Below are 22,416 nucleotides of genomic sequence, written 5' to 3' on the forward strand. Positions count from 1 at the left end.
CTGAAGGAAACCGCCTGAACAGACAGTATCCATCACTGTGCCTACACGGCAGTAAATCAACATCATCACCTACGCGGGTAACAATTTAGACTTGCTCGGCACCCCAGCCCTGGTCAGATTCGCGCATGTTCGAAGGAGGCTCGATAGAGGGAATGAACTCGAGAGCGATGTATCCGAGACCGATGAAGGCGATCAGCGAACCATCAATGATGCGCAGCACTTGGTCGTGCAGCAGAATGGAACCGATAAAGATGTAGACTATCGGCGGATGTGGTTAGCCACTAAGGTACCTCTAAGTGAGGGCGTGCAGAAGTAAATCTTACAGACACCGCGGCCCAGAAAGGAGAAGAGGAACGACGCATAACGGTATGCGTGGTCCGGGACGTGAGGAAGGAACTCAAGCCCGCCGACGACTAGGACAATGTTAGCGCTGGCAATCAATGCCGTGGGCTCGCATTGCCATAAGAACATACCAAGACCGAAGACAACGACATATGCGCCCAGAATGAATGTACTCCAGGTTCCGGTGAAGAAGTTACTGATACCACCGAGCACCATAAACGCGCCCACGGCGATGTTGACAAGACGGCTGCATTGGGTCAGTCCTGGCACGAATGTATCCACAAAGATCCAACGTACAAGATGTTTGTAAAATCCATTGCGAAGCTTCGTTGGTGTTATGAGGTGGAAGTGATCTTCAAGGTTTTGTGCTTGCAAATCAATAATGCAGAGAGGGGGTCGTTAGGCTGCAAAGTTTTCTAGGAAGAATTGGTATCAAGTGACTAAATGGTGTCTTCAGTGGTGCTATGTTAGCTTATTTAACAAGTTTCAAAGCTGCTTGGTCTCGCCAACCGCCCAAGTGACGATGGAGGTTGGATTTGCCAGAGTTCGCTAGGCCGGGACTCAGTTTGCTGGTTCTATGACAAAAGGAAACACACCTTCTAGATGAGACAGGAAGATGAAGTGAGCTATGGTGAGAAAGACACACGTTCGATCAGACAGCTGGCCAGGGATTGAATGAAGTGGAATAGGGTGACAGTGGTTATGAAGGTGTCGACAGCTGCTGCGCTGTCGCAAGCGGCGGGTCTGCCAAGCCCACTGGCAATCCACGTGATCTGCCGCTGGCCAGTGCTGACGCCATTCTGTATTCGGTATAGTTTTTCCTTGGCATAGGGCTACAGGCCTCCACTCACATGGCTGTGAACTAACAACAAACTGTAAATTTAGATCCTCGAATCTGAAGCATCCTTTTCAAAAATCTTAGCAAAATGGCGGAGAGCCAGTGATATAATTATGGGCAGATGAGAGAAGACAGAGTGTTAAAAAAACTACGAAAACCACACCATGTGTATGTTTCTAGCAACTATGTGTAATTTGGTTGATGGAAGCATGCTTGATTTACAAAATGAAATTTCATGAATGTAGAGACAGACTTCACAGAAGCGCTTGTAAAATGGCTATTTACTGAGCCGTTCAAACCTTCGTGATGTACTGCGTTTTTTACCTCCGCGCATAAACTTCACATTTTGTGTGGCAATCATGCCTGAAAATAACCGGCATGCGCATTGTGTCCCTAGCAGTAAAATAGCTAGTAAACCATAACATCCAAAGTTCATTATGATAGCTCCTGTGACTTATATTTCTGACAATTCCACAGCTCTTGGTTGCTCTAGCCAACAGTAGACCAAGCACAAAAATGACAGAGAATGCTTCTCTGTTTGTACAGCATAAAAATTATACTGATGAATGTGTTGTCAAATTGCCCACTGGTGTTTGTAGGTCGTTAATTCTCTGTGTCAAACTGAGTAACTAGATGATGTAAAAAATCAGAACTGTAAATATTGTAAAAATAAAAACGAAAGCTTGCACATGATTATCAACAAGACAACATAGAGGATATAAGGACAAAGCAACGTCAAGACGGATAAAGCAATGGTATCCAACTAATATTATAAAACGGTCTGATCCCAAACTAACCATAGGAAGATGTCTACATATGTAGATGTGATAGGTTTAACTACTACGTCTGTTTGATTACCACAAGTAGTTGTAAGCAAGATGCCCCCCCCCCCCTTCCTTGAACGCCACAAGTTCACTTCAAAGGACCTGAAAATGCTCTTTATACCTATCTGCTCCGCAGAGAATCATTCAGCTAGTGCAACTTTCGATCCCGATGGAGAGGCTACCCAAGTGCATCAGTATTGGTTCAATCACTTGTATTGAATGTCACTAAACTGTGCATACAATGTGCATCGATCATCCTTCCGTGCATCTGGAAGCACAAAGCTGGGCAGTATACTGAGAATAACTTGTTGAATCTCAGACGAAGTGACAATAATTTCAAGTGACCCGGACCATTTTTCTTTGCAACCTAGTCATTGCTGGCTGTACTACTTCGGTTAAATATAGCTCATAACGCCTTGATTCAAAAGCACAAGCTTCAAAATGTGTCTTTACTGCACTATCAATCCCCCTTACTCTTCGCCTTGGATGTGGCTTTTGAAACACCTATATCTTTTAATCAAAGAAGTATTGAATGAAATTGTGAGAGGCCCTTGCGGTGAAAACTAAATTGACCTTCAGTGTGATTATTAGTTTGTCATATCCGATTGACCATGGCGGATATCATGTCAAGAAAACCATACCTTTTCGATCTGCGCGCATCCAAGCAACTGATCGGCATTGCTGTCTTTTCGACCACGTTTACAGATGAATTTCTTTACGGAATTGTAGGTACTTCTACTCTCCGCCGTCGAATGGCAGCACTGACCCACCGGCTATCTTCCAGATCGTATCCGTGCTTCCTTTCTCACTGACAGTCCGATCCGGAGTGCCAGAGGCTGATGTCCCATTCTGGACATCCACCGCTTTGGCCGTCTTCGGTCTCGCAATGGTACTTGGTGCCCCAATAGCAGGCTGGGTTGTTGGGAAATACGAAAGACGCCAGATACCATTCTTGGGAGGCCTCTCTTGTGCATTTGGTGCCACTCTCTCGTTCATGCTTGGATTCAAGCCATGGGTGATCATTGTGGCAAGGATTTTACAGGGTCTATCGGCGGGAATTGTCTACACTGCCGGCTTAACGCTGTTGGTAGACACGATCGAGTCGCACGAGCTGGGGCCCTGGATTGGCTTCGGACTCTCGGGTATGAATTTTGGGGTGCCCGTATCACCCACTCTCGGAGGATTTACATATGAGAAAGCAGGGTTCTATCCTGTCTTTATCATGAGTCTTGGCGTGGTTCTAGTTAACTTATTTCTCATTTTGCTCATGATAGACAGAAAGACCGCTGCAAAGCATAGAGGGCAAAAAGATCCAACCAAGTGTTCTTGTCTTCCGAATGGGAACCCGACAAAAATTGCCATTACAAATGGAAAACGTCGATTGTCAACTGTTGAAGACGCCGATCCAACTACCTCAACACCGCTCCTCTCACGCTGCCACGAGACTTCTCCAGTTGTAAAATTCCCTTCTTGGTGGACTGTTGTCGGAGGCTTTATTCTAAATCCTCGCATACGTGCTGCTTTGTATGGATGTCTAATTAACACGATCTTGGTAAGCGCCATGGATACGGTCCTTCCGATCTTTATCAGGCAGACTTTTCACTGGCTTTCTGGTGCAACGGGTGCCATCTCTTTAAACTTGACCATTCCATCATTGATAGGTCCATTCGTTGGAATGACCTCAGACAAATATGGCGTTCGAATGATCTCCAGCATCGGGTTTACGTTGGCAGCTGTAGCAGTCGCTCTCCTCACTCTGACGCTACATGACGACACTAAAAGCAAGGTAATGACCTGCGCACTATTATATTTTGTTGGTAAGCTCCAATCTGATCTCCAGTTTGCTAACGTTAGCCACAAAGTTGCTTATAATTAACAGGGATAGGGCTCAATACATCACTGACCCCATTGGTTGCGGAAATCCCTCGCATTGTGAACATCGCTCAAGAGGAACAGCCTGATATATATAGCGATAAAAGTGCAGTCACTGAGGCTTATATGCTCCTTGATGCGGTATTTGGCGCTGGCACTGTGCTCGGCCCATTGCTTTCAGATATTGCGCTCGAGAAATTGGGATGGACTGGATGCACCACCATGCTGGGTTTTTTGAGTTTGTCAGCCATCGTTCCAGTGTGGAAGTATGTTGTTCAAGACATGTTTAGAAATGCCGCTGATCTCGGAAAGATGGTTCATTTGGACCCAAACCACAAAGGCCGGTAGAGTTTTTCTCGTCGATTTATGTTTTTTTTGGTTGAATCTACATGTTTAAGGCATTTTTGCACGCTTTTAGTGCAGGAATATCAAATTGGGATTGCCTCACTTGATACCGAGATCCTGTGAAATAGATTGAGCAAGTAGAGACCATCATGCAGGGCCATGCGCAGGAATCCTCGAACGTGAGGACAAAAACTGATGAAGTTCTCATTTTTGTAAAGATGCACTCACAAAATTTCGTTCATCACGATACATATATGGAGCTAGCATGCATGTTCAAATTTCCTCAAATGCTTCCTGCCTTTTCTCCAGTCGGATCTCGGAGACACCGTTGGCAAACCAAGCCATGCGCGTGGGGTCCTGATCTAGCGCATTGTATATTTCATCCAAATCAGTTCCAATCCCAATCTCATTTGCGGTTTTCAAGCTCCGTGAATCGAGACAAGGAGCAGTGCTTGGCCATATGCTTTGAACATTGTTGAAAAATACCTCCACTGCCACGTCGCCCATCCCCCGGACCTCCTTCATCAATATTCTAGCTTTGTGAATTTTGCCATCTGCAACCTTCAAGAGATTGTTCAAATCTCCATCTGTTTTCAAATATCAGAGTCCACTTCCATGAGCAGCATTACATCGCAGATCCAAGTCCACCGATAGAGTCGCGGGCGTACCGTATCTCTCAACAATCAGCTTCGCAAGTTCACCGAGATTGGTAGCACATTGTTCTCGAAACCGGTTGTAACCCCCTTCTTGTAGAACCACTGTGCGATCTTGCCACGTGCTCTTGAAAAGTACGTTGATGTCATGGTACTCGGCCTCGATCAGCTTCCTGAGCGTTTTCTGCGTCAACTCGTGAGAGATTGGCCGTGCTTTGATTACGGCATCAAGAACCATTGCCAAAACTATCTCAGGGCTGGAATTTAGCGACTTTGGGTCGGCAAGCGCGGTGCTATGTAGAGGAGATCTACCGAACTCGTTCAAGACCTTGTTGATTTTCCAGGCTACTTCGTGAGGCGTATGTGCTGACATCGTGCAATGCTTGATCAAATGCTTGTAGATGGAGAATCTTCTGCTGAGCCTCAAGTTAAGTCAATCATCAATTGACGTCACAACAGCACATTTAGGTCGACCAAACTTTAAACTATGTAAATGCCAAGGCCGAACCATTGAAAATATAATATTTACAACAAATGATCTGTGCAATGTGGTTCCTCACAGCTTAGCGTGGGATATATTTTGCATGATCTCATTCACCAAAGAGACAGCGGAATACGCACAGCCGAAGGAGGCCTGATAGCCAAATCCTCCATGGCCGTAGTTGTGAACAATTGCCACGCCGTCAACCTTGTCTTTTTCAATGCGAGTGCCACCCTCTCTCAATGGTCGGAGGCCAACGCCATGGCGAACAATATCCAATCCCTCGATTCCCTGCCCCTTCTTAACAAGGCCGGGGCAGATATCGATGCAACGCTTCATGATGCGATTGGCAAGGTTCATGTCCGGGACTCCATTCCAGTTGTCCTTTTGGTAAGAGCCACCGAGAATCGTGCCACCACCTAAATGCAATAAGTCAACAATTTGAAGGTAGAACTAGCATACAAAATCTTACCTGCAGCACGAGTCATAATGTACAACGCCTCATCTTCTCCATCGTTAGTCCCAGATGTCGATAGCATGGGGCCGGGGTCGTTGCGGACCACGACGATCTGGCCGCGGGCGGGATACATCTTGTCATCGAGAACACCGCCAAGGGTCTTGGATGATAGGCCGGTGCAGTTGACCACTACGTCGGCTTTCTGTCCAGTGTGATGGGCGTTGGCCGCATCGGCGATATGCTTGAAAACGGCTCTCTCGAAGACGGCGCCGTTCTTGATGCACTGACCGACCAACCACGGCAGGTAGACCGCAGTGTTGATGCAAACAGATGTGAACTCCTGGCCATTGTCCACTCCAGGAGGTAATTGATCAGAGGGGATGCTTTTGAACTAGAGCCATCTCGTTAATTTGCGGATGGTCTGTGGCACCATCTCACGGTGAAAGCCTACATTAAGCACGATATCTTTATACCAAGGGTTTGGCTGGGTCAATTCTGAGAACAACTTTCCGGTGTCTGTTTCTTGATCATTCTTTCGGTTGTAAATCAAAGTGCCTTCATTTGGTTAGAGGGCCGGATGTTGACCAGTTTCTGGAGAGAGATCATACCTCGGAAGTGGATACCGGCCTCCGGGTGCTTCTCTGTGATTTCTTTCAATGCTGGCCAGGTATCGCGCTCCCATTTCTGATGAGCACTTCCCTCCTTTCCCACCCTATAAAAGATCCACTTTATCAGAGCTTTATCAAGGAACTGGTTTCAGACAGTCTCATACGGCATATAGTTAGCACCGGCCCAAGGGGACGCATATTCAATATCATAATCCCCAGGCATATGTTTTGCCAGCACAGTAATCTTGTTAGTGGGGTTTTGTGAGAGTAGATATGCGGTGGTCAAACCAGACACGCCAGCACTGTAACATACGTCAGTAGAGGTTCAACCCGAGTTCCTGCAGGGGTGAGTAGAAGCTTGGAGCTCAGGGGATCTCACCCTAGTACTACAATGTTATTTGTCATAATGAACAGTTTGACTTCCTGGAAGTCACAAGCAAAATTGATGAGGCACTTTTGACATAAAAGGGGTCGGTTGTCCTTTAAAGTGTCGGCTTTCAGAGCTAGGATGGGATGAGGGGACGATAATAAGCTATCTCTTATTTAGCCGATAAGGGCGTGTGGTAAGGCGTGGTAAGGCGTGGTAAGATGTGGTAAGGGTCTCATTGGCTTACTTTGGCCTTGCCCTATTACGGGAAGCCTACCACGGCGGTGTACAATCTGATCCAACCACATGCTGCCAAAAAAAGGATAAATGCACTAGAGATTTTCAGTGGAGACATAGGTGGATATTCCGTACGCGGTCGAAGATTTAAATTACACCTCCGCATAAGTGCGGAGGTGGTGCGTACTTCTGGTCAAAGAATTGGAAGCACTGTAGTTCTAAATAATCTAAATAAATTAAAACTTTCGAGATAATCACCAAGGTTTTTGTTCCTAAAATGCCTTGAACACTTGACTCAGTCTTCGAATATTCATTGATTCCATCCAGACACCCAGCAAGGAGCTCCGTAAAGTCCCGCTCTATCTCTCCGGACTCCACTCTGAATTGAACGTTAGATCACATTTGATCTCTCTGGGGCGCTTGCATTACCTCAATTCACACTCACTTTTCTCAAAAAATACTCTTTGATGACAAATTTCAATGTCAGTAAACCAGGCAAGGGCTTTTTTCTACTAACTATAGAGTTGAAAGCCTTGAAAATCTTTCTATACCAAGAAAATCGGTGCGATGTCATGGTGGGCAAACGACCACACTGTGGCCAATCATCTCCTGCCAGAGCTCACCGCCTCGTTCCGGCAGTCAAATGGACATCGGAGGGCCGAACAATTTCCTTTTTCAAACTACCCGCAGGGCCCGAATTCACTCAGCGGGCTCCTTTTGTTTGCCATTCTTAGATCAATAACCTCAATTTCTTTGTTTTCTCAATTTTGCCTCTCTTCTCTATCCATCTGTTAGTTCGTTGGTCTACACTTCCATAAATGCCGAAAATATGTCTCTCCTCACCAATGGTGGCAGAATCGTGCCCATACTTGCGGGCCCTGATTCTCACAATCCCACCCCCGAGGTGCCTGCGTTGTTAGACGCATATCCTCCTCCAATCCCAATTTCTTCAAACTCCTCCTCGCCAATTGTAGCCCGCATATTGCAGGACCAGCAGGCTTGCAAACAAGCCAAGCCTGTCCACCACGCGAGCTTGGAGATGGCCTCTCTCTTAGAGAGAGGCCTTTATGCACTCCCCACCGAGGGAGACGGTAAGCCAATTCCACCTGCTACATGATTCTGGAGATCTATAGCGTTCTTCTGAAGCTGCATCGCGTTTTTATACCTGTTTTGACGCGTCCAATGCCAGGCAATTGTCTCTACTACTCCCTCTCCGACCAACTGTATGGCAACACCCACCATGCAGACGAAATCCGCCAACTTCTAGCCAATCACATGGCTTCCAATAAAGACTACTTCATGCAATTTGTTGTTGCTGCAGGTGGGGAGCGCCGCCGGCCTAAACGAGCAGCTGCATCTGCGTATGCCACTCGCTCTGCCGATGTCTCTGCTCCCTCCCAGGATGAAATGGAACGGCGGTTCCAGGAAATGATTGATACCACTCGCAAGAATGGAGAATGGGGAAGCTCCGAGCACCTCCAGGCATTCTGTCAGGCCTTCAAGGTCGACTTGAATGTTTATACTATGGATGGTGTTTCAGTGTTCCAGGATGTCAACGCCTACCTAAACCAACCTCGGGATATTTTGCATGTAGCCTTCCATGTAAGTCTCTTGGTGTCATGCATATCATACAGCCCCGCTAACAATCATAGGACTTCAAACACTACTCTTCGGTGCGGAGGATGGAGGGACAGCATGAAGGGCTTCTTACCAAATTGAAGCCTTTCCAACCTATCGAGGAGAAGATGAAGACCGATGGCACTTCAGATTCCAAGTCCGCCATCAATCTTGAGCAATTCACTTCACCGGAAAAAAAAGCTGATAGTGGTTATGCAACTACCAATGCTGGCCTTGCCGTTGACCTTTACCCCCCTTGGGATATTAAATCCATCCAAGAGGGATTAGGTGGCCGATATGACCGGGAGACTATTGTGGACATGCTCCAGAGATGTCGTGGCGACATTGACCGCGCCTTTGCCGCGCTTTTAGATGAGAATACCGACGTCCCATTTGATAAGAAAGCTGCTCCTGGAATTTCAATCAAATCAAGCTTGCAGGCCTCGCGGTCTTCTTCTCCATTCAGCACGGGTAGCAAGCGATCCGCGGAGGATAGCGACGATTCGGAAGATCCTCGTCCCGCAAGACGCACCCGACCTAAAAAACGCCTCGTCTCCAACCTCACCTTGGGCGTTGGTATCTCATTCAGGGATGAGCACGACGAAGTTGTCTCCTTGAATCTTCGAGTGAGTTCTCCAACAACTTTATTTCTCTAGATGGAAAGTTTGCTAAAATCTTCTAATAGATGAACTCTGACACAAAAGATGGTCAGGCCCCAGACCTCCCTCTCCCGGGTAACACTACCCCGGAACAATCGGACCTGGACGGTCAAAAATGTCGTCGCAGCAGACGACTTTCCCGCCCGCGCCCAATCTGATTTTTTTTTGTCTTGCTGCCGTCTCCAGTTAGACCTTTGAGCATCTGTAGCGCTTTGTCTTGCATTGAAAAAAAAGGCGTTAGTGATGAAGTGATTGGTTTCTTACTTGGGTTTGCTTATTGCATCGCCCTGCGGGGCTTGCAGCCTACGGGCTTGTGGAAGGAGGCGTTTTGACTGATAATGAACTTGCTTGAGGGCTTTGCCTGAGGCAGTCCTCGATGACTATATTCACAACGATACCAGGGGTTTCTTTCATCTTACTGTTTTATCGAGTCCTTAGCTAAAGCTCTTCTCTGACTCTTCTTTTCAAATCCGGGCCTTGACCCATGATCCGAAATTGGTGGCGAGCTGGAGCCACTGCTCTTTTTGGTCGCTTGGATTCCAATATAGGGATTCCGATATAGCCATCCAATGTCACCCCTTCTGGCTGGAATCTGTCAGTTGTGCTCATTCCGCAGTCTCTTCACACACAGTAAAGTGACGTAAAGCAGATACTTTCAGTGGGTTGTGCTCCACGCTACAGCAACAACTTGCTTAGCATTTTCTAGAAGCACTTTATTGATTATAGCTATATAGCCTTGGCAGCAGCCAGTGGCCTTCGTTGTCCATTGACATTTCAGATTTTGCAGTGCGTCTCATGTACATGAAGATAGATCTATTTGACACAAGTTTAAAATAGCACCAACCAATGCTCGCATCAGCCTGAAGAGGGCCAGACAGAATCCCAACAAAATCTAATGCAGTTTCGCTTGTGTCGCATGCCAGATTGTTTCTTACTTTCAATCCTCCAGTAGGAACTTCAGGAACGCCACCCCAATAACAACACCATCATGTTCATTATAAGCTCTGCTCAAAGCATCTTGAGCTTGGTCCCCCTTGAAAGTACCAACGTCGGCCCGACTCTGGATAATCTCCGTGACAATATCTCCGGTGAATTCAGGATGGCCCTGGAGGGTGATAAAGTGGCGCGGCGCATACATACCCTGCACCGCACAGCGCGGGGATGAGCCCAGAGAAATCACGTTCGGGGGATAATTAAAAACAATATCCTGGTGCATTTGCTGGATGCGCTATTTATGGTGAGAGAAAATAGGTCAGCTGTCTCGGCGTACTCGGGTGCACGGGTTGTGTAGCCTTATGCCACACAGAGCGCAGGCGCAGGGAACTCACGATCTTATTCCGCCCAAACAACTCTTTTCCCTCATCAGTCAAATCAACATCACACACGGCAATCTCCCAACCTTGGTCGCTTCGTCCGACCTTTGTGTTTAATGCGCGGCCAACGATTTGGTGTCCGAAACAGATTCCGAGTAGGCGAACCCGATTCTGTGCGAGCACCTGTTGAGTAAATTCGACGAGGCGGTTGATCCAAGGAATGTCTTCAAAGGAGTTGTGCTCTGATTCACGGTCACTGTGATTAGTGTGCATTCAATATTTTGAGCCCACCAAGTCAACACGCACTTGATCCTGATAGAAGCACGGCATCCACGTCTTCTAACTTCGGGTATTTGTCATCATTGACTATGTCCCAAGCCGTGATTTCCAGACCTGTTTCTGGGTCAAGTTTGTCGGGCTGGTTCAAGGCATTGGCGCTAGCTTTGAGGAGCACGCGGAACACCCCGCCATATCCATTATAGCGGCGGTTGATGTTGTCAAGCGGGGTGTCGCATTCCAACACAGCTATGCGGAGCGGGGAATGCATTCTGCAGGATGTGAAGTTGCAGGCAACGTAAGACCGTTGTAAGACAAAGATCTATAACAGTTGAAAAGAGTTGCTCAGAGTCATACAGTTTTCTCCTTTGTTATCAGACCCCGAAATCGGACCCCGCTGACAACCCACGCTATTCCCGATGCGTGAAACACCTATGGACTTTTGGTGGACTGCAGTTTTTTTTTCATCCCTCGGCAATTGATGCTGTGCTCCATCAAATAAGAATCTTGCAACCCTATCGTTGGTATAAAGATTCTATCTCCATAGTCTCGGATTCCTTTTTTTTCCGGCATCACCACTGCTTTCAAAGTCCATGAGTCGTCGTTGATGGAGTTTGCCGAACTTACATTGCGTGCTTGCAGAATCTTCGTCCCCATGAAATAATTTCACTTTATCTTCTTGGATTTTTTTTTACTTTTTTTTAAAAAAAAAAGTATGCCCATTGTTGACAATAACGGGGGGCAATCAGTTAATTCTTGCCCCTCCGAGGCCACCCCACTTCTGCGCAATGATTCTGTCCACCAGAAGACGAATTACCACGATGTCTCGTATTCGGCGACGGATATTGAGTCAGGATGCTCATCCAATGATACGGAAGAATATGCTCGCACTCGCTGCTTATCCAGTATAAGCTCTGCATCTGAAGGTCTTGATGTTGGGGCGGCATCTATGGCTGACTCCCCCAATCAAGAGCTCAGAATCCTCACTCAAGATGAGAAGAATTACGCCGCGAGGTTCATTGATATCTCGCCGACAAGATTCTGGGTCATCTTTAGTGGCATAATGATGGGCTATATGATCGGCTTCTTCGACTCGACCCTCATGGCCTCCAGCCATCCAGTCATCACCTCCTACTTCAATGCAGCCAACTCAGCCTCCTGGCTATCGACGGCCTTCTTGTTGACTTCGACTGCATTTATGCCCCTATTTGGACGTATTTCTGACGCTTTTGGCCGGAAACCTGTCTATCTATTCTCTATCGCCATGTTCTTCTTCACGACGGCTGGCTGTGGCTTGGCGCAAAGTATCGGCAGTTTTATTGCTGCCCGCGCGCTTTGTGGGCTTGGTGCGGGTGGTGTCTTCTCCATCGGTCAAATCATATCAAGTGACTTGGTACATCTCGAGTATCGCGGGGTCTACCAATCATACATCAACCTGTGTCTCGGCATCGGTGGTAGCCTCGGCCTTGCCTTTGGGGGTTACCTGTGTGATCATATCGGCTGGCGGGGTGCATTTCTCATCCAACTGCCTTTCATCTTCGTTTACTTTATCGCAGCCGCTTGGACAGTCCCGGCCGACCTCGGCATTAAACAAACTGAGATGGAGCGCATGAAAATCTGGCAGTTGGTCCGGAGCATCGATATATTGGGATCATTCATCTTGATTGTATGTGTGACTCTGTTGATCGTGGGACTGAACTTTGGGGGAAATGTCTATCCTTGGGGCCATCCGCTTATTGTCATCTCCCTATCTTCATCGTTTGTCCTCGCAGTTATCTTAGTGCGCTACGAGCAACACGTCCCGCGACCTGTGCTACCAATTGAGCTCATGTCAAAGAATCCCCGAGCCAGTATCATTTTTGGTAATTTCTTTGCATCCATGTCTATACATACTGTGTTATTCAACGCTCCGCTGTACTTTCAGGCAGTGAAGCTGACCAGCCCAACTGCTTCTGGTCTACGCCTTATGGCCTCCTCCATAGCCGTCACTATCTCTAGTGTGAGCACCGGGTTCATGATTAATTGGACTAGACGTCTCCAACCTTTCGTCATCATTGGTGTTTTTTTCATGGTGATTGGCGGATTTGCAGCGGCATCCATGGGCGTTGACACCTCTCAACCACTCTCTATGGTCTGCACCTCATTGTCCAGTCTAGGTCAGGGCTTCGCATTTCCCAGCCTGATGGTAGGCATTCTCGCAACCAGTGAGAAACAAGATCAGGCCGTCGCAACAACCACACTGGGGCTGTGGAGAAGCTTGGGCGCCGTGATGGGTGTGGCTGTCAGCAGCTGGATCTTCCAGAATAGTCTCATATACCACCTTAACAACAATGTGACTGGTGTTGAGAAAAACTACATCATTTCACTTGTCCGCAAATCCGTTGGTACCATTGCTCACTTGGATCCAATTCATCGGCGTGAAGGTGTGTTTTATTTCTTTTGCAGTGCCGACTCAAATTGACCTTGCTAATAACAAATCAGTCACTACTTCATATTCCGCGGCTCTTCAACTGACCTTCATATCTGCTGCCTTATGGGGAGTCATCGTATTAATGTTTATGGGCCGAGTCCGACTACCGCGATTGAGAAAGGCCTAGACAGTGTCACCGTGACGGTTCAGTCTTTTTACACCGAAAATCTTTGTTGGCTACACGTTTCAACCTGTTTCAGATAACCTATGTGATATGCACTTTTGTATTTCACATTCGCTCTATCTACTCAGATTGAGGTAAATAAACATGAATGCATTAGAGAAGTACTCCGTACATAAAATGTACCCTTAAACCGGCGATCTTGGCAAAGCGACCCACATTTTTTTTCTTGACTAAATCTTTAACTTGACATCTATCCACTTCTCTGCAACTTCAAGACGTCTGTACGGCCAAGCAAGGGGGCAGTGAGTCTATTCACACAGTCCTTTCACTTTCAGATGATATTCCTCAGCTGATCCCTTTTTCCACACCAGAATTATTCACCGATCCTTCTTTCCTGCCCCTCCTGTGCCGCTGCGTTGTATTCAAAGCTACACTTCCATACCTTCAATACCAATCCCAAAGACGGTCGCAACAAATAAATCTTGAGACGACTCTTATCACAAGTGTCAGCAACGAACATGGCCATCTGGGTAGAACCTACAACGGCATATTGTGTATTCGGGAAATCTCTATCAATTGGAACTCCAGTTGGCGCCGGGGACTAGGAATATAGTTGCGTGAAAAAGACAAGAGCCATTACAGTTCGTAATTAACGGGCAATATGAACCTTCGAAAAGTGGCGAAAGCGCAGCCGCAGTCGCCCGACATCAGCACGAGGACATCCACTCCCAAAAGCCAGGCTAGCGACTCACAAAGCACACCCCGCCCCCGCTCCAGTCGCAAGAAATCCTCGGATGCACCAGAAACAAAAGCTAGGAGAGTACGCACTGGCTGTCTCACTTGTAGGCAAAGACATTTGAAATGCGACGAAGCTGTTGGACGATGTCTCAATTGTCGAAAGTCAGATCGCGTATGTCGGCGCGGTGTTCGTCTCAACTTTATAGATACTCAAACTGTGGCGCCTCCACATATCATCGCTCGGCCCCTTGGATCGCAGGTGACATTCCGAGATGACTCGCGTTTGATCGCCTCGCTGTATGTGGGAGGATTCGAGACATACCCCCCCGTCCAGCTGGAGACTCCGGTACAACAAAACCGACAATCACACCACAATCTTGACTTTATGAGGGATAGTGACTTGACAACTCTCTTTCAGTCGGTGGCACATTCGTTTGGCCCTCTTAGCTTTGATGTCCAACCTCCAAATGCAGCGGATTTCGTTGAAACTGATGCTTGGCACCAGTCTCACTTGGTACCAGGAGATGAACTTCTTCCGCACGGAACATCTCATTTCGCCCGGAAACTGGCTGGAAAACATGACTATCACTCTTTTCTCACTGACCCAGAGCAAGTGTATCTTCTCCGTACTTTCACGGAAGAAGTCGGTACCCGGATGGACATAATGGATGAAATGAACTATGTGGGTAACCATCCCCGCACTTTATTCTTCCGGTATGCTCACAAAGCGCAGTTTTCCCAAATTCTTCCGGCGTTCGCCATTGGCGAGCCTACATTGCTCAATGCGTTTCTCGCATGTGGTGCTAGACATCTTTCTTTAACAAACAAATCATATGGGGATGAAAAAGCGGCACATTATTATGACGCGGCTACTCGGGATCTTTTGAATGAAATGCAAGATCCTGACCGTGACTCTGTACTCTGCGCAACAGCAGCCCTTGCCCTCGGCTTCTCCGAAACTACGCTAAACCAATCAAGACACAGTGGAGATCATAGCGCAGGCTCCCGAGCTTTGATCCGAGAGTGTGGCTGGACTGCCAAAACACCTGGTCTTGGCGGAGCATGTTTCAGGATCAGCATCAGTTTAGAGCTCCTGAACTGTATGAGATATAATTGGACATTGTCTTGGGATCCAAACGATTGGGGGATCGACATGGACATGGAAAATTCACAGGTCACCGATGGGGGCAATCAGATTTTGTGGCATCATCGAATTCTTTATATCTTCGCGAAAGTCATAACTTTCCAGCCTTCTTCGCGCCCATCTCACGGCCTAGGTGACGATGCAGCATGCGCCATCCAGCTCAATGATCATGAATGGATTACTCATTACAGGTGGTGTGAGCAATGGGTGAAGTTTATTCCTAGATCCCTTGTGCCCCTTGGTTATCTGCAGCCATGGCAAACAAGTTCCAACTCGGCCTTTCCTGAAATTTGGTACGTCCCCAACTATTCCGCATTCAACGTGCTCCCCAACTCAGATTTCCAGGCTCGTCAACCGATCTGCTATTATTTCTCGATTATTCTACAACGCCGTTCGTATTCTGCTGGCCAAAACACACCCTTTCCAGTCAGAGCTTAATGAGGATGTGCGGAAGATGAAACGCAACCACGCGCACGAAATATGCGGCCTGATTGCCCACACTACAGATCGGTTAGCATAGAGTCCTGAATAAAATTCCAGATAATTGCGTCTCTGACCAGTTAAACAGAGGTGTGGCTGATGTATCCTTCTACTTTCTTGCACTCGCTGCAGAGTGCTTAGAAACCCGTGAAGCTCAGGGGGAGGTACTTGGCATCTTTGATACCATCACCAAAGTGACTGGCACCAATGCTGAAACAATCAAAAACGACCTCAAACGAATTTGGAGTTGGGTCGATGCTCACCCGCATACGGTTACGCCAGCCCAGATGCACACCAACTTCTTTGAATTAGACCCATCTCTATCGATGTCCAATAACCAGGGCTCATCTCCAAGTCAGCACAATCCCCTGTTGACCGCGGGTGACTTTTCATTTGAGAACCACCCGTATCAAGGATGCTATGTGCCACCGCATCACCAACATGCACTCAATCAATATCACCAAGGTACATTTGAGTTGATTTGATGCTTGAAAACTTTGACGAATTATGAATTATTATTGCCAAGCTTCATGTCTATGGTGCTTATACCCTATCCTTGGATTATTTCCAACTCTGGAAAATGCAGAAAACCTTGCAGATTGAGGTTTTAACAATGACTACCATATCACTTCTTCACCTTCACATATCGCATCCCATATCGCCGGCGCCAAGAACTCATATACTTAAATTTTCCTACTACTATTTCTAAGTTACTGATGTATTAAAAAAATTCAAACTGGGCCAGGGCTTTTTTTGGGTGTATTCGCCAATTACTTGCCATACTTAGTATCAGCACTGAATGGTAGTTACCAAGTGTAGTGGGTTTATGAGTTCGCTCTCTCCCTCTCTTTCTCCTCTTTACTCCCGGGATCGAATTCCCTTTTTTCCAATTGGTCTCCTTCGTATCATGATCCTTAGAACATGTCAGAAGGTATGTACTCTTTCACACCAATAGCAGAGATTAGGAACCTAGAGGAGTGGGTCAAGCCCCCGGTAAGCGATGGATCTCGGCCAATTTCAAGTTGGCTGTGGCTCGCTCTATCTGAGTCATTCAATGGTAGTAGATAAATGGTCAATGATTTCTATACTTTGATGGAATATCCTCCCTGCCTCTAATTCGTATCCATGGCGTCCAACTATACCTACTCATTCTTTTGGGTCTCTAAGATAGATGGCATCACCATCCCCGCTCGGAAATATCGAGACCTACGCTTGAAGGCGCTGAAGACTTCATCCGATTAGTTTTTATCTACATATGATGTCGAAGCGGCCTTCGCCAATGTCGACTGGATAGATCGTCTCACACTCCCCAATCGAGAACTCTTTATTTGTGCCGCGACACCTCTCAGCCTTGATGCTTCATCTCCCGACAGCATCCAATGGATTGGCCAGGTAACTCTGCGAGGACCTTCATCAAGGGCTGATTTCGAGTTACCCTTGGAAGCAGGCCAACCACCACAGAATTCCGACGAAGAGGAAGAGAGATGGCAGATGTTAAGCTTGTTTACGCTTCCGGAACATCGTGGCCATGGACTTGGGGGCAAATTATGCAAGGAGGCTCTCGATAATCTCCTTTCATACCGGTCATTTCCTCGTTAAGTCCAAGTGCGGCTTGTTGTCAAGGTAGGGAATCATGTCTCCGGGAAATTTTACCGGCGTCTTGGGTTTACACACGCAGGGAAGGCAACTCTTGTTGAAGCTCTCATGGCAAATGGAGACGAGGGTCTTCTGTCGAAAGATCTGGCTTCGGCAAGATATTCAGAGAGAAAAGGGATGATTATGATACGTCGTGTTTCGCGCCCTTGAATCTTTAAAGCAATTAGATACGTTATTGTTTAGAGTATATGCTGGAGATATCTACGGTTGGTCGAACTTCCCCGCCTTTCATCTATGAACTTTTGAAGAAGTGCAACACAGGCTTTGTTCTTCGAAGCCCAGGAATTAGGATCACTAGCAAAGTGAAAAACATAACTAGAGGTTGACAGCCCATTTATGAGGTTAGGGCTAGTTTCTTAGAATGGCACTAGCCTAACAAAGGATGTTGTTAGGCAAACCAATCGCTATAGTTAGTTGCACCCAGCAATGACGGAGAATTAGCAGGCAATAGCAGTTCAAGATACCCGTTGCCTGACTCTACTGCTCATAGAGATAAGGATATAGGATATAAACTGTGATTTCCTCGATAAGCTAGCATTCAACTGACAACACTAGTGCTATTTGATAGCTCTCGTAGAGAATCCCAAATACTATGCGAGAAAACGGCTTATAATAGTATCTTACCACTATTTATGATAAAAAGATTTTCTCGGCTTCTATAACATTGTAATAGCATAGTATCAAGCAGACAACTAGTCTCACCAACTCATTAGGATTAACTACTTTCTGCCATTCTGTTGATCAATTGGGACTGCGTCCTAATATCGGCTGATCAACTGCAACTTTCACCGTGCACAAGTGAATAGTTTCACTATTTCAGAAGTACTGAGGGATGACCCTGGCTGATAATCCATGTGCTTATGATCGTGGGGGTGTTGATGTCTCCCGTTCGTCGCATGGCGATACCCATAGTATTAGACTCTTAGATAACGTAGTTCTTCATGCTATACGGTGCAAAATTGTGCCTTCATGATTTACTCTAATAGCTCGTACATTCAAGCAAAGTAGCAGTCTTTGATAAAGTCAAAGATGAGACGGCGCTGACTTTGGTTCCTTGAGCGACGACTTCCTTCCGGCTTCTGACCTCATCCCTCGAGGTGCTTGCCACATTAATGCCTCGTAGCGTATGACTTAATATGTCATCGAACCTGGTAGGTAACAATTTGAACTATCATGACGACGTATGTTTGACATAGACTGTGAATTACATACTTCATACGTCAGAACAATTGGGCAATGGGTAGCACGACCAAGCTCTGATTCTGTAATGACTGGTCTGACCAACCTATTTAGGATCCTACTCATAATTTGTATATTTTAATTGAACCTCTTGCTTTTATTCCAGGTAAGATTTGGTGAAAAAAAGTGCACACATTTCACTCAGATTACAACATGTCGAACGCTGCCGAAAGAATTGCAGAAGATAATTATGAGAGAGAAAATGATCCTTCGCCCGTGACAGAAGACTTCGCAGAAAACTCCTATGCCAAAGAGCCCAAGTCCTACTTGAGAGACCAAGTCCCTGTTCAACCAGATGAACAGTCATTTGAAGATCCAATCCAACCTCCTTATTCCAATTCTGATGAGCAACTTGGTGAGTCCGTGTTGTTTCGGCCAATGCGTAAGTCTGCAGCCACTAACATAGTCCTAGAGGATGATGAACGCGAAGCGATTGATAAGTCAAATGTCATGAGGGGAGATCGTCTCCGACATGCAAAGCCTAGAACTGCGAACAAGTACAATGAGGGGCCTGATGAAAACGATTTGCCTTCCGGAGTTGACTGATTTGCCATTGATATTGAATTGTCAATTTATACAGGACACCAAAACCGGACTACCTTGCTCTGCGATAGTACAAAACCACAGAATGTCTTCCTATTTAAACCGAAAACATCACGACATAGTGTTCCTTCTATGAATGGTCAACAGCTCATCTTCAGGTGCTCTTCTGGGTAGTGATTTTAATAACAGTTAATCGTATAAATAATACTAAATCACGACGGTTGAGAATTATGGTCTTTGCCTTGATGGAGCAGTAAGCAGAAAAACAACATCGCGTCAGTACCATCTTGTCCCAACCATCGCCTGTAGGCTATCTTCCATCCGTGAATACATACTAATAGTAAATCGGACTGGTGTTTATACAGAGAGGATGGACATTTGATCATGACTTTAGGATCGGGGTAAATAGTAGACTACCGACGGTGCCACTTGACGGTCCGAGTAATCAGGCGGCACACGAAGGATCTCGGAAGTCCATTCCCAATTTGACGAATCGGTTGATTACAGTTGTGGTCATAGTCGATGCGTTTCCAGAAATCCTTTTGTTGGAAATTGCAGTCTACAATACAACCCTAGGTAGGTTGTTTAATGCCGCCTCTAGAAGCTAGTTACATTCTACCAGAACGTTACACTCGTGCGTTTGGACATAGGAAACTCTGTTCCTGTTCCTCGCACGTAAGTGTTATAAAAAACTAGACCTGAGTACAGGGAGGATTCTATATCAAAGTCTGCTCATACGCTACGTGGCTGCTCCACTTGAAGCCATCACTCTGTTCTTCTAGATGGTCGTCTCGCCTAAATCTCGACAGCGGCCTTCAGACCACACATTGCTGAACCTCTTACATTTCTCTCTCAATCCAATGTTGTATGACTCCCCCATTGCGCTTATCTTCTATCGTATGCTCAACATCATGAGACCCAGGTTGCTTGGAAAAACTTCCAGCTTGGTTCTGGCTTTGCACACGTAGATTTTTTCCTTTATTCATACTCACCGTCAATTGTGGATAGCTTCTTATTAAATGCTCTACAGGGCTTCATATCCACAGTGCACCGCTATATTTTTAGACGGCAAAGGAGATGGCCCAGTGCCGACTGACCACAGGAGTGTAGTTCGTTCCGATATTCCTACAGTGAGAACACTCAATGTGGTGTCATAATCGACAGGCTCGGGTGCTCAAACTATCATCGGCTGTAATTGACATCGTGTGATCATGTCAAGACATGGAGAGAGAGTCTCTTTGTTCTCCATAAGATACATTGACATCACCTCTGCCCGGCACTTTTTCGCTTCATTGGAGATTTCTCCAAACATGCTGCTCCACGTCTGACTTTCAACATTCCAGGTTTTCACTAGGCCCCTGGAAAAGGCAAGTCCATCAATTATACGGGGCCTGGTGTGGCAAAGAATCTGTGATTAAAACGCAACAAGAGAATTTCGAGTATGCAGCTTGTTGGTCGCCTCAGGTCACGATTATGGCTCGTTGGCCAACCTGTTTTCTACTGGCACTTTGAAAATCAAGTCCTTTTTGGTTCATATATTTTATCAGTGACAGGCATCCAAATGATTACAAAGCATAAATTGACCCCAGAATAGATGACCACGGGTGAGGCTGAAGTGTGGCGGTGTAGGCAGGCAATTCCACAGGGCATCTCTACCGTACAAGACAGAAGAAGGTATCAACAAGCAACAGCTACAAGGCATTTGGGATGGACGTCAAATCAGTTCAAGCTCAGTCTCCGGCTACCCCGAAATACATCCTTCGTGGACATGCCTCCCCAATTCATGCCCTACACATCTACAGCCGGAATTTACGACTTGTATCCGGTGACGCCAATGGCTGGATCGTTGTTTGGGACCTGGTCACCAAACGCCCTGTGACGGCATGGAAGGCGCATGAGGGAGCTATACTAGAGGCGAGGGGCTATAATGTTGGCTCTGGTGCAACTGAGATTTACACGTAGGATTCATCCACCTCTACCTAGCTCTGAAGAAATCGGCCAACTTACTAACATCTGCATTAGACATGGCCGCGACCACAAACTATGTGTGTGGAAGCTTCGACCAGAGGATGAATCGTTTCTCGACAGAACACTTCCAGTGGATGCGACTGATTCTGCACAGCCAGAAAGTAAAACCCAGCCATGGTTACTTCATTCATTGCCCGTGAATGCGCTCAATTTCTGTGCGTTCTCAATGGCATTTGTGGATTCAGATGGACTTCCTGGGTTTCCATCCCAATCTGGGAAACCAGAGAACACTCTATTTGCAGTACCCAATGCCTTGGATTCTGGTGGGATCGATATCTTCCACCTACCATCTGAGCGCAGGATCAGTACTATCCCTTCTGATCAATTGACCAAAACTGGAATGCTGATGGCTGTAAATCTCTTTGCGTCACCTTCTGGGGATATCTACGTCGCCTCTGCATATGAAGATGGCCATGTGATGGTCTTTGCTCATCGTGGAGCTCTCAAATCTGCTAGCTCTGGCCGTGAGTATGCAAGCAACAAACCATTGAAATGGGACAAGCTTTACGCTGGCCGCCCTCACTCCCAGCCGGTTCTTTCCTTAGATGTTTCCCCCTTCCATGAATACTTCATCTCTTCTTCTGCAGATGCTCTTGTCGTCAAGCATCCCATCCCCAGCGTAGAATCTGCAGGTTTTATCCATACCGCTGGCCACAAAGAAGAAGCCCCCTCGAAGATTGTCAACACAAAGCACTCGGGTCAGCAGGGCCTGCGGATCCGATCGGATGGGAAGGTATTTGCTACTGCTGGCTGGGACAGCAGAATCCGGGTATATTCAGGCAAAACGATGAAAGAGCTAGCTGTGTTGAAGTGGCATAAGGATGGCTGTTATTCTGTAGCGTTCGGGGACACGGGAAGCCCGTCTTCGTTGGCGTCTTTATCATCTGAGTGTGAGAACCGGGAACCCCAAGAAGCAGACCAAAGCGCAACAGGGCAGATGGCCGTCGATGGACGCGACTACTCCCTTGTAACAGTGCAGCAGCAACGGAATCAAAAAGTGCAAAAAACTCATTGGCTAGCGGCTGGGTCCAAGGACGGGAAGATTTCATTATGGGATATCTACTGAGATAAAATGCTAATGCTACAAAACAACCATGCGACCATG

The 22,416-nt window shown here is 46.7% G+C and overlaps 10 protein-coding genes across 10 annotated transcripts; 7 read left to right on the forward strand and 3 right to left on the reverse strand.

Annotated features, from left to right (window-relative positions):
* Positions 1 to 85: 85 nt before the first annotated feature.
* On the reverse strand, positions 86 to 659 carry Pdw03_8177 (COPI-coated vesicle protein, putative; the record flags this gene model as incomplete). Its single annotated transcript, XM_014677831.1, has 4 exons — positions 86 to 258; positions 324 to 413; positions 474 to 589; positions 640 to 659. The coding sequence occupies 4 exons, from the start codon at positions 657 to 659 to the stop codon at positions 86 to 88; spliced, it is 399 nt and encodes a 132-aa protein (XP_014533317.1).
* A 311-nt stretch (positions 660 to 970) lies between these two features.
* Pdw03_8178 (uncharacterized protein) lies at positions 971 to 1,305 on the forward strand (the record flags this gene model as incomplete). The annotated part of the gene is made up of 3 exons (XM_066101891.1): positions 971 to 973; positions 1,032 to 1,151; positions 1,228 to 1,305. The coding sequence occupies 3 exons, from the start codon at positions 971 to 973 to the stop codon at positions 1,303 to 1,305; spliced, it is 201 nt and encodes a 66-aa protein (XP_065956974.1).
* A 1,310-nt stretch (positions 1,306 to 2,615) lies between these two features.
* On the forward strand, positions 2,616 to 4,224 carry Pdw03_8179 (Sucrose/H+ symporter, plant; the record flags this gene model as incomplete). Its single annotated transcript, XM_014677832.1, has 3 exons — positions 2,616 to 2,729; positions 2,789 to 3,821; positions 3,884 to 4,224. 3 exons carry the CDS (start codon positions 2,616 to 2,618, stop codon positions 4,222 to 4,224), a joined length of 1,488 nt encoding a protein of 495 aa, XP_014533318.1.
* A 270-nt stretch (positions 4,225 to 4,494) lies between these two features.
* Pdw03_8180 (D-amino acid oxidase) lies at positions 4,495 to 6,825 on the reverse strand (the record flags this gene model as incomplete). The annotated part of the gene is made up of 8 exons (XM_014677833.2): positions 4,495 to 4,808; positions 4,890 to 5,290; positions 5,435 to 5,774; positions 5,828 to 6,203; positions 6,264 to 6,367; positions 6,421 to 6,524; positions 6,585 to 6,722; positions 6,800 to 6,825. The coding sequence occupies 8 exons, from the start codon at positions 6,823 to 6,825 to the stop codon at positions 4,495 to 4,497; spliced, it is 1,803 nt and encodes a 600-aa protein (XP_014533319.2).
* Positions 6,826 to 7,853: 1,028 nt separating this feature from the next.
* On the forward strand, positions 7,854 to 9,458 carry Pdw03_8181 (Ovarian tumor, otubain; the record flags this gene model as incomplete). Its single annotated transcript, XM_014677834.2, has 4 exons — positions 7,854 to 8,115; positions 8,214 to 8,626; positions 8,677 to 9,267; positions 9,327 to 9,458. The coding sequence occupies 4 exons, from the start codon at positions 7,854 to 7,856 to the stop codon at positions 9,456 to 9,458; spliced, it is 1,398 nt and encodes a 465-aa protein (XP_014533320.2).
* A 779-nt stretch (positions 9,459 to 10,237) lies between these two features.
* Positions 10,238 to 11,160, reverse strand: Pdw03_8182 (Glutamine amidotransferase type 1; the record flags this gene model as incomplete). Its single annotated transcript, XM_014677835.1, has 3 exons — positions 10,238 to 10,528; positions 10,629 to 10,855; positions 10,920 to 11,160. 3 exons carry the CDS (start codon positions 11,158 to 11,160, stop codon positions 10,238 to 10,240), a joined length of 759 nt encoding a protein of 252 aa, XP_014533321.1.
* A 444-nt stretch (positions 11,161 to 11,604) lies between these two features.
* On the forward strand, positions 11,605 to 13,486 carry Pdw03_8183 (MFS multidrug transporter, putative; the record flags this gene model as incomplete). Its single annotated transcript, XM_014677836.2, has 2 exons — positions 11,605 to 13,312; positions 13,371 to 13,486. The coding sequence occupies 2 exons, from the start codon at positions 11,605 to 11,607 to the stop codon at positions 13,484 to 13,486; spliced, it is 1,824 nt and encodes a 607-aa protein (XP_014533322.2).
* Positions 13,487 to 14,144: 658 nt separating this feature from the next.
* On the forward strand, positions 14,145 to 16,330 carry Pdw03_8184 (Fungal transcriptional regulatory protein, N-terminal; the record flags this gene model as incomplete). Its single annotated transcript, XM_066101892.1, has 5 exons — positions 14,145 to 14,303; positions 14,385 to 14,903; positions 14,955 to 15,658; positions 15,711 to 15,875; positions 15,934 to 16,330. 5 exons carry the CDS (start codon positions 14,145 to 14,147, stop codon positions 16,328 to 16,330), a joined length of 1,944 nt encoding a protein of 647 aa, XP_065956975.1.
* A 2,563-nt stretch (positions 16,331 to 18,893) lies between these two features.
* On the forward strand, positions 18,894 to 19,286 carry Pdw03_8185 (histone chaperone domain-containing protein; the record flags this gene model as incomplete). The annotated part of the gene is made up of 2 exons (XM_014677839.1): positions 18,894 to 19,095; positions 19,153 to 19,286. 2 exons carry the CDS (start codon positions 18,894 to 18,896, stop codon positions 19,284 to 19,286), a joined length of 336 nt encoding a protein of 111 aa, XP_014533325.1.
* Positions 19,287 to 20,990: 1,704 nt separating this feature from the next.
* Pdw03_8186 (WD repeat protein) lies at positions 20,991 to 22,377 on the forward strand (the record flags this gene model as incomplete). Its single annotated transcript, XM_014677840.1, has 2 exons — positions 20,991 to 21,241; positions 21,306 to 22,377. 2 exons carry the CDS (start codon positions 20,991 to 20,993, stop codon positions 22,375 to 22,377), a joined length of 1,323 nt encoding a protein of 440 aa, XP_014533326.1.
* Positions 22,378 to 22,416: the final 39 nt, after the last annotated feature.

This window comes from Penicillium digitatum, chromosome 3 (assembly GCF_016767815.1).
Source record: "Penicillium digitatum chromosome 3, complete sequence".
NCBI lineage: Eukaryota > Fungi > Ascomycota > Eurotiomycetes > Eurotiales > Aspergillaceae > Penicillium > Penicillium digitatum.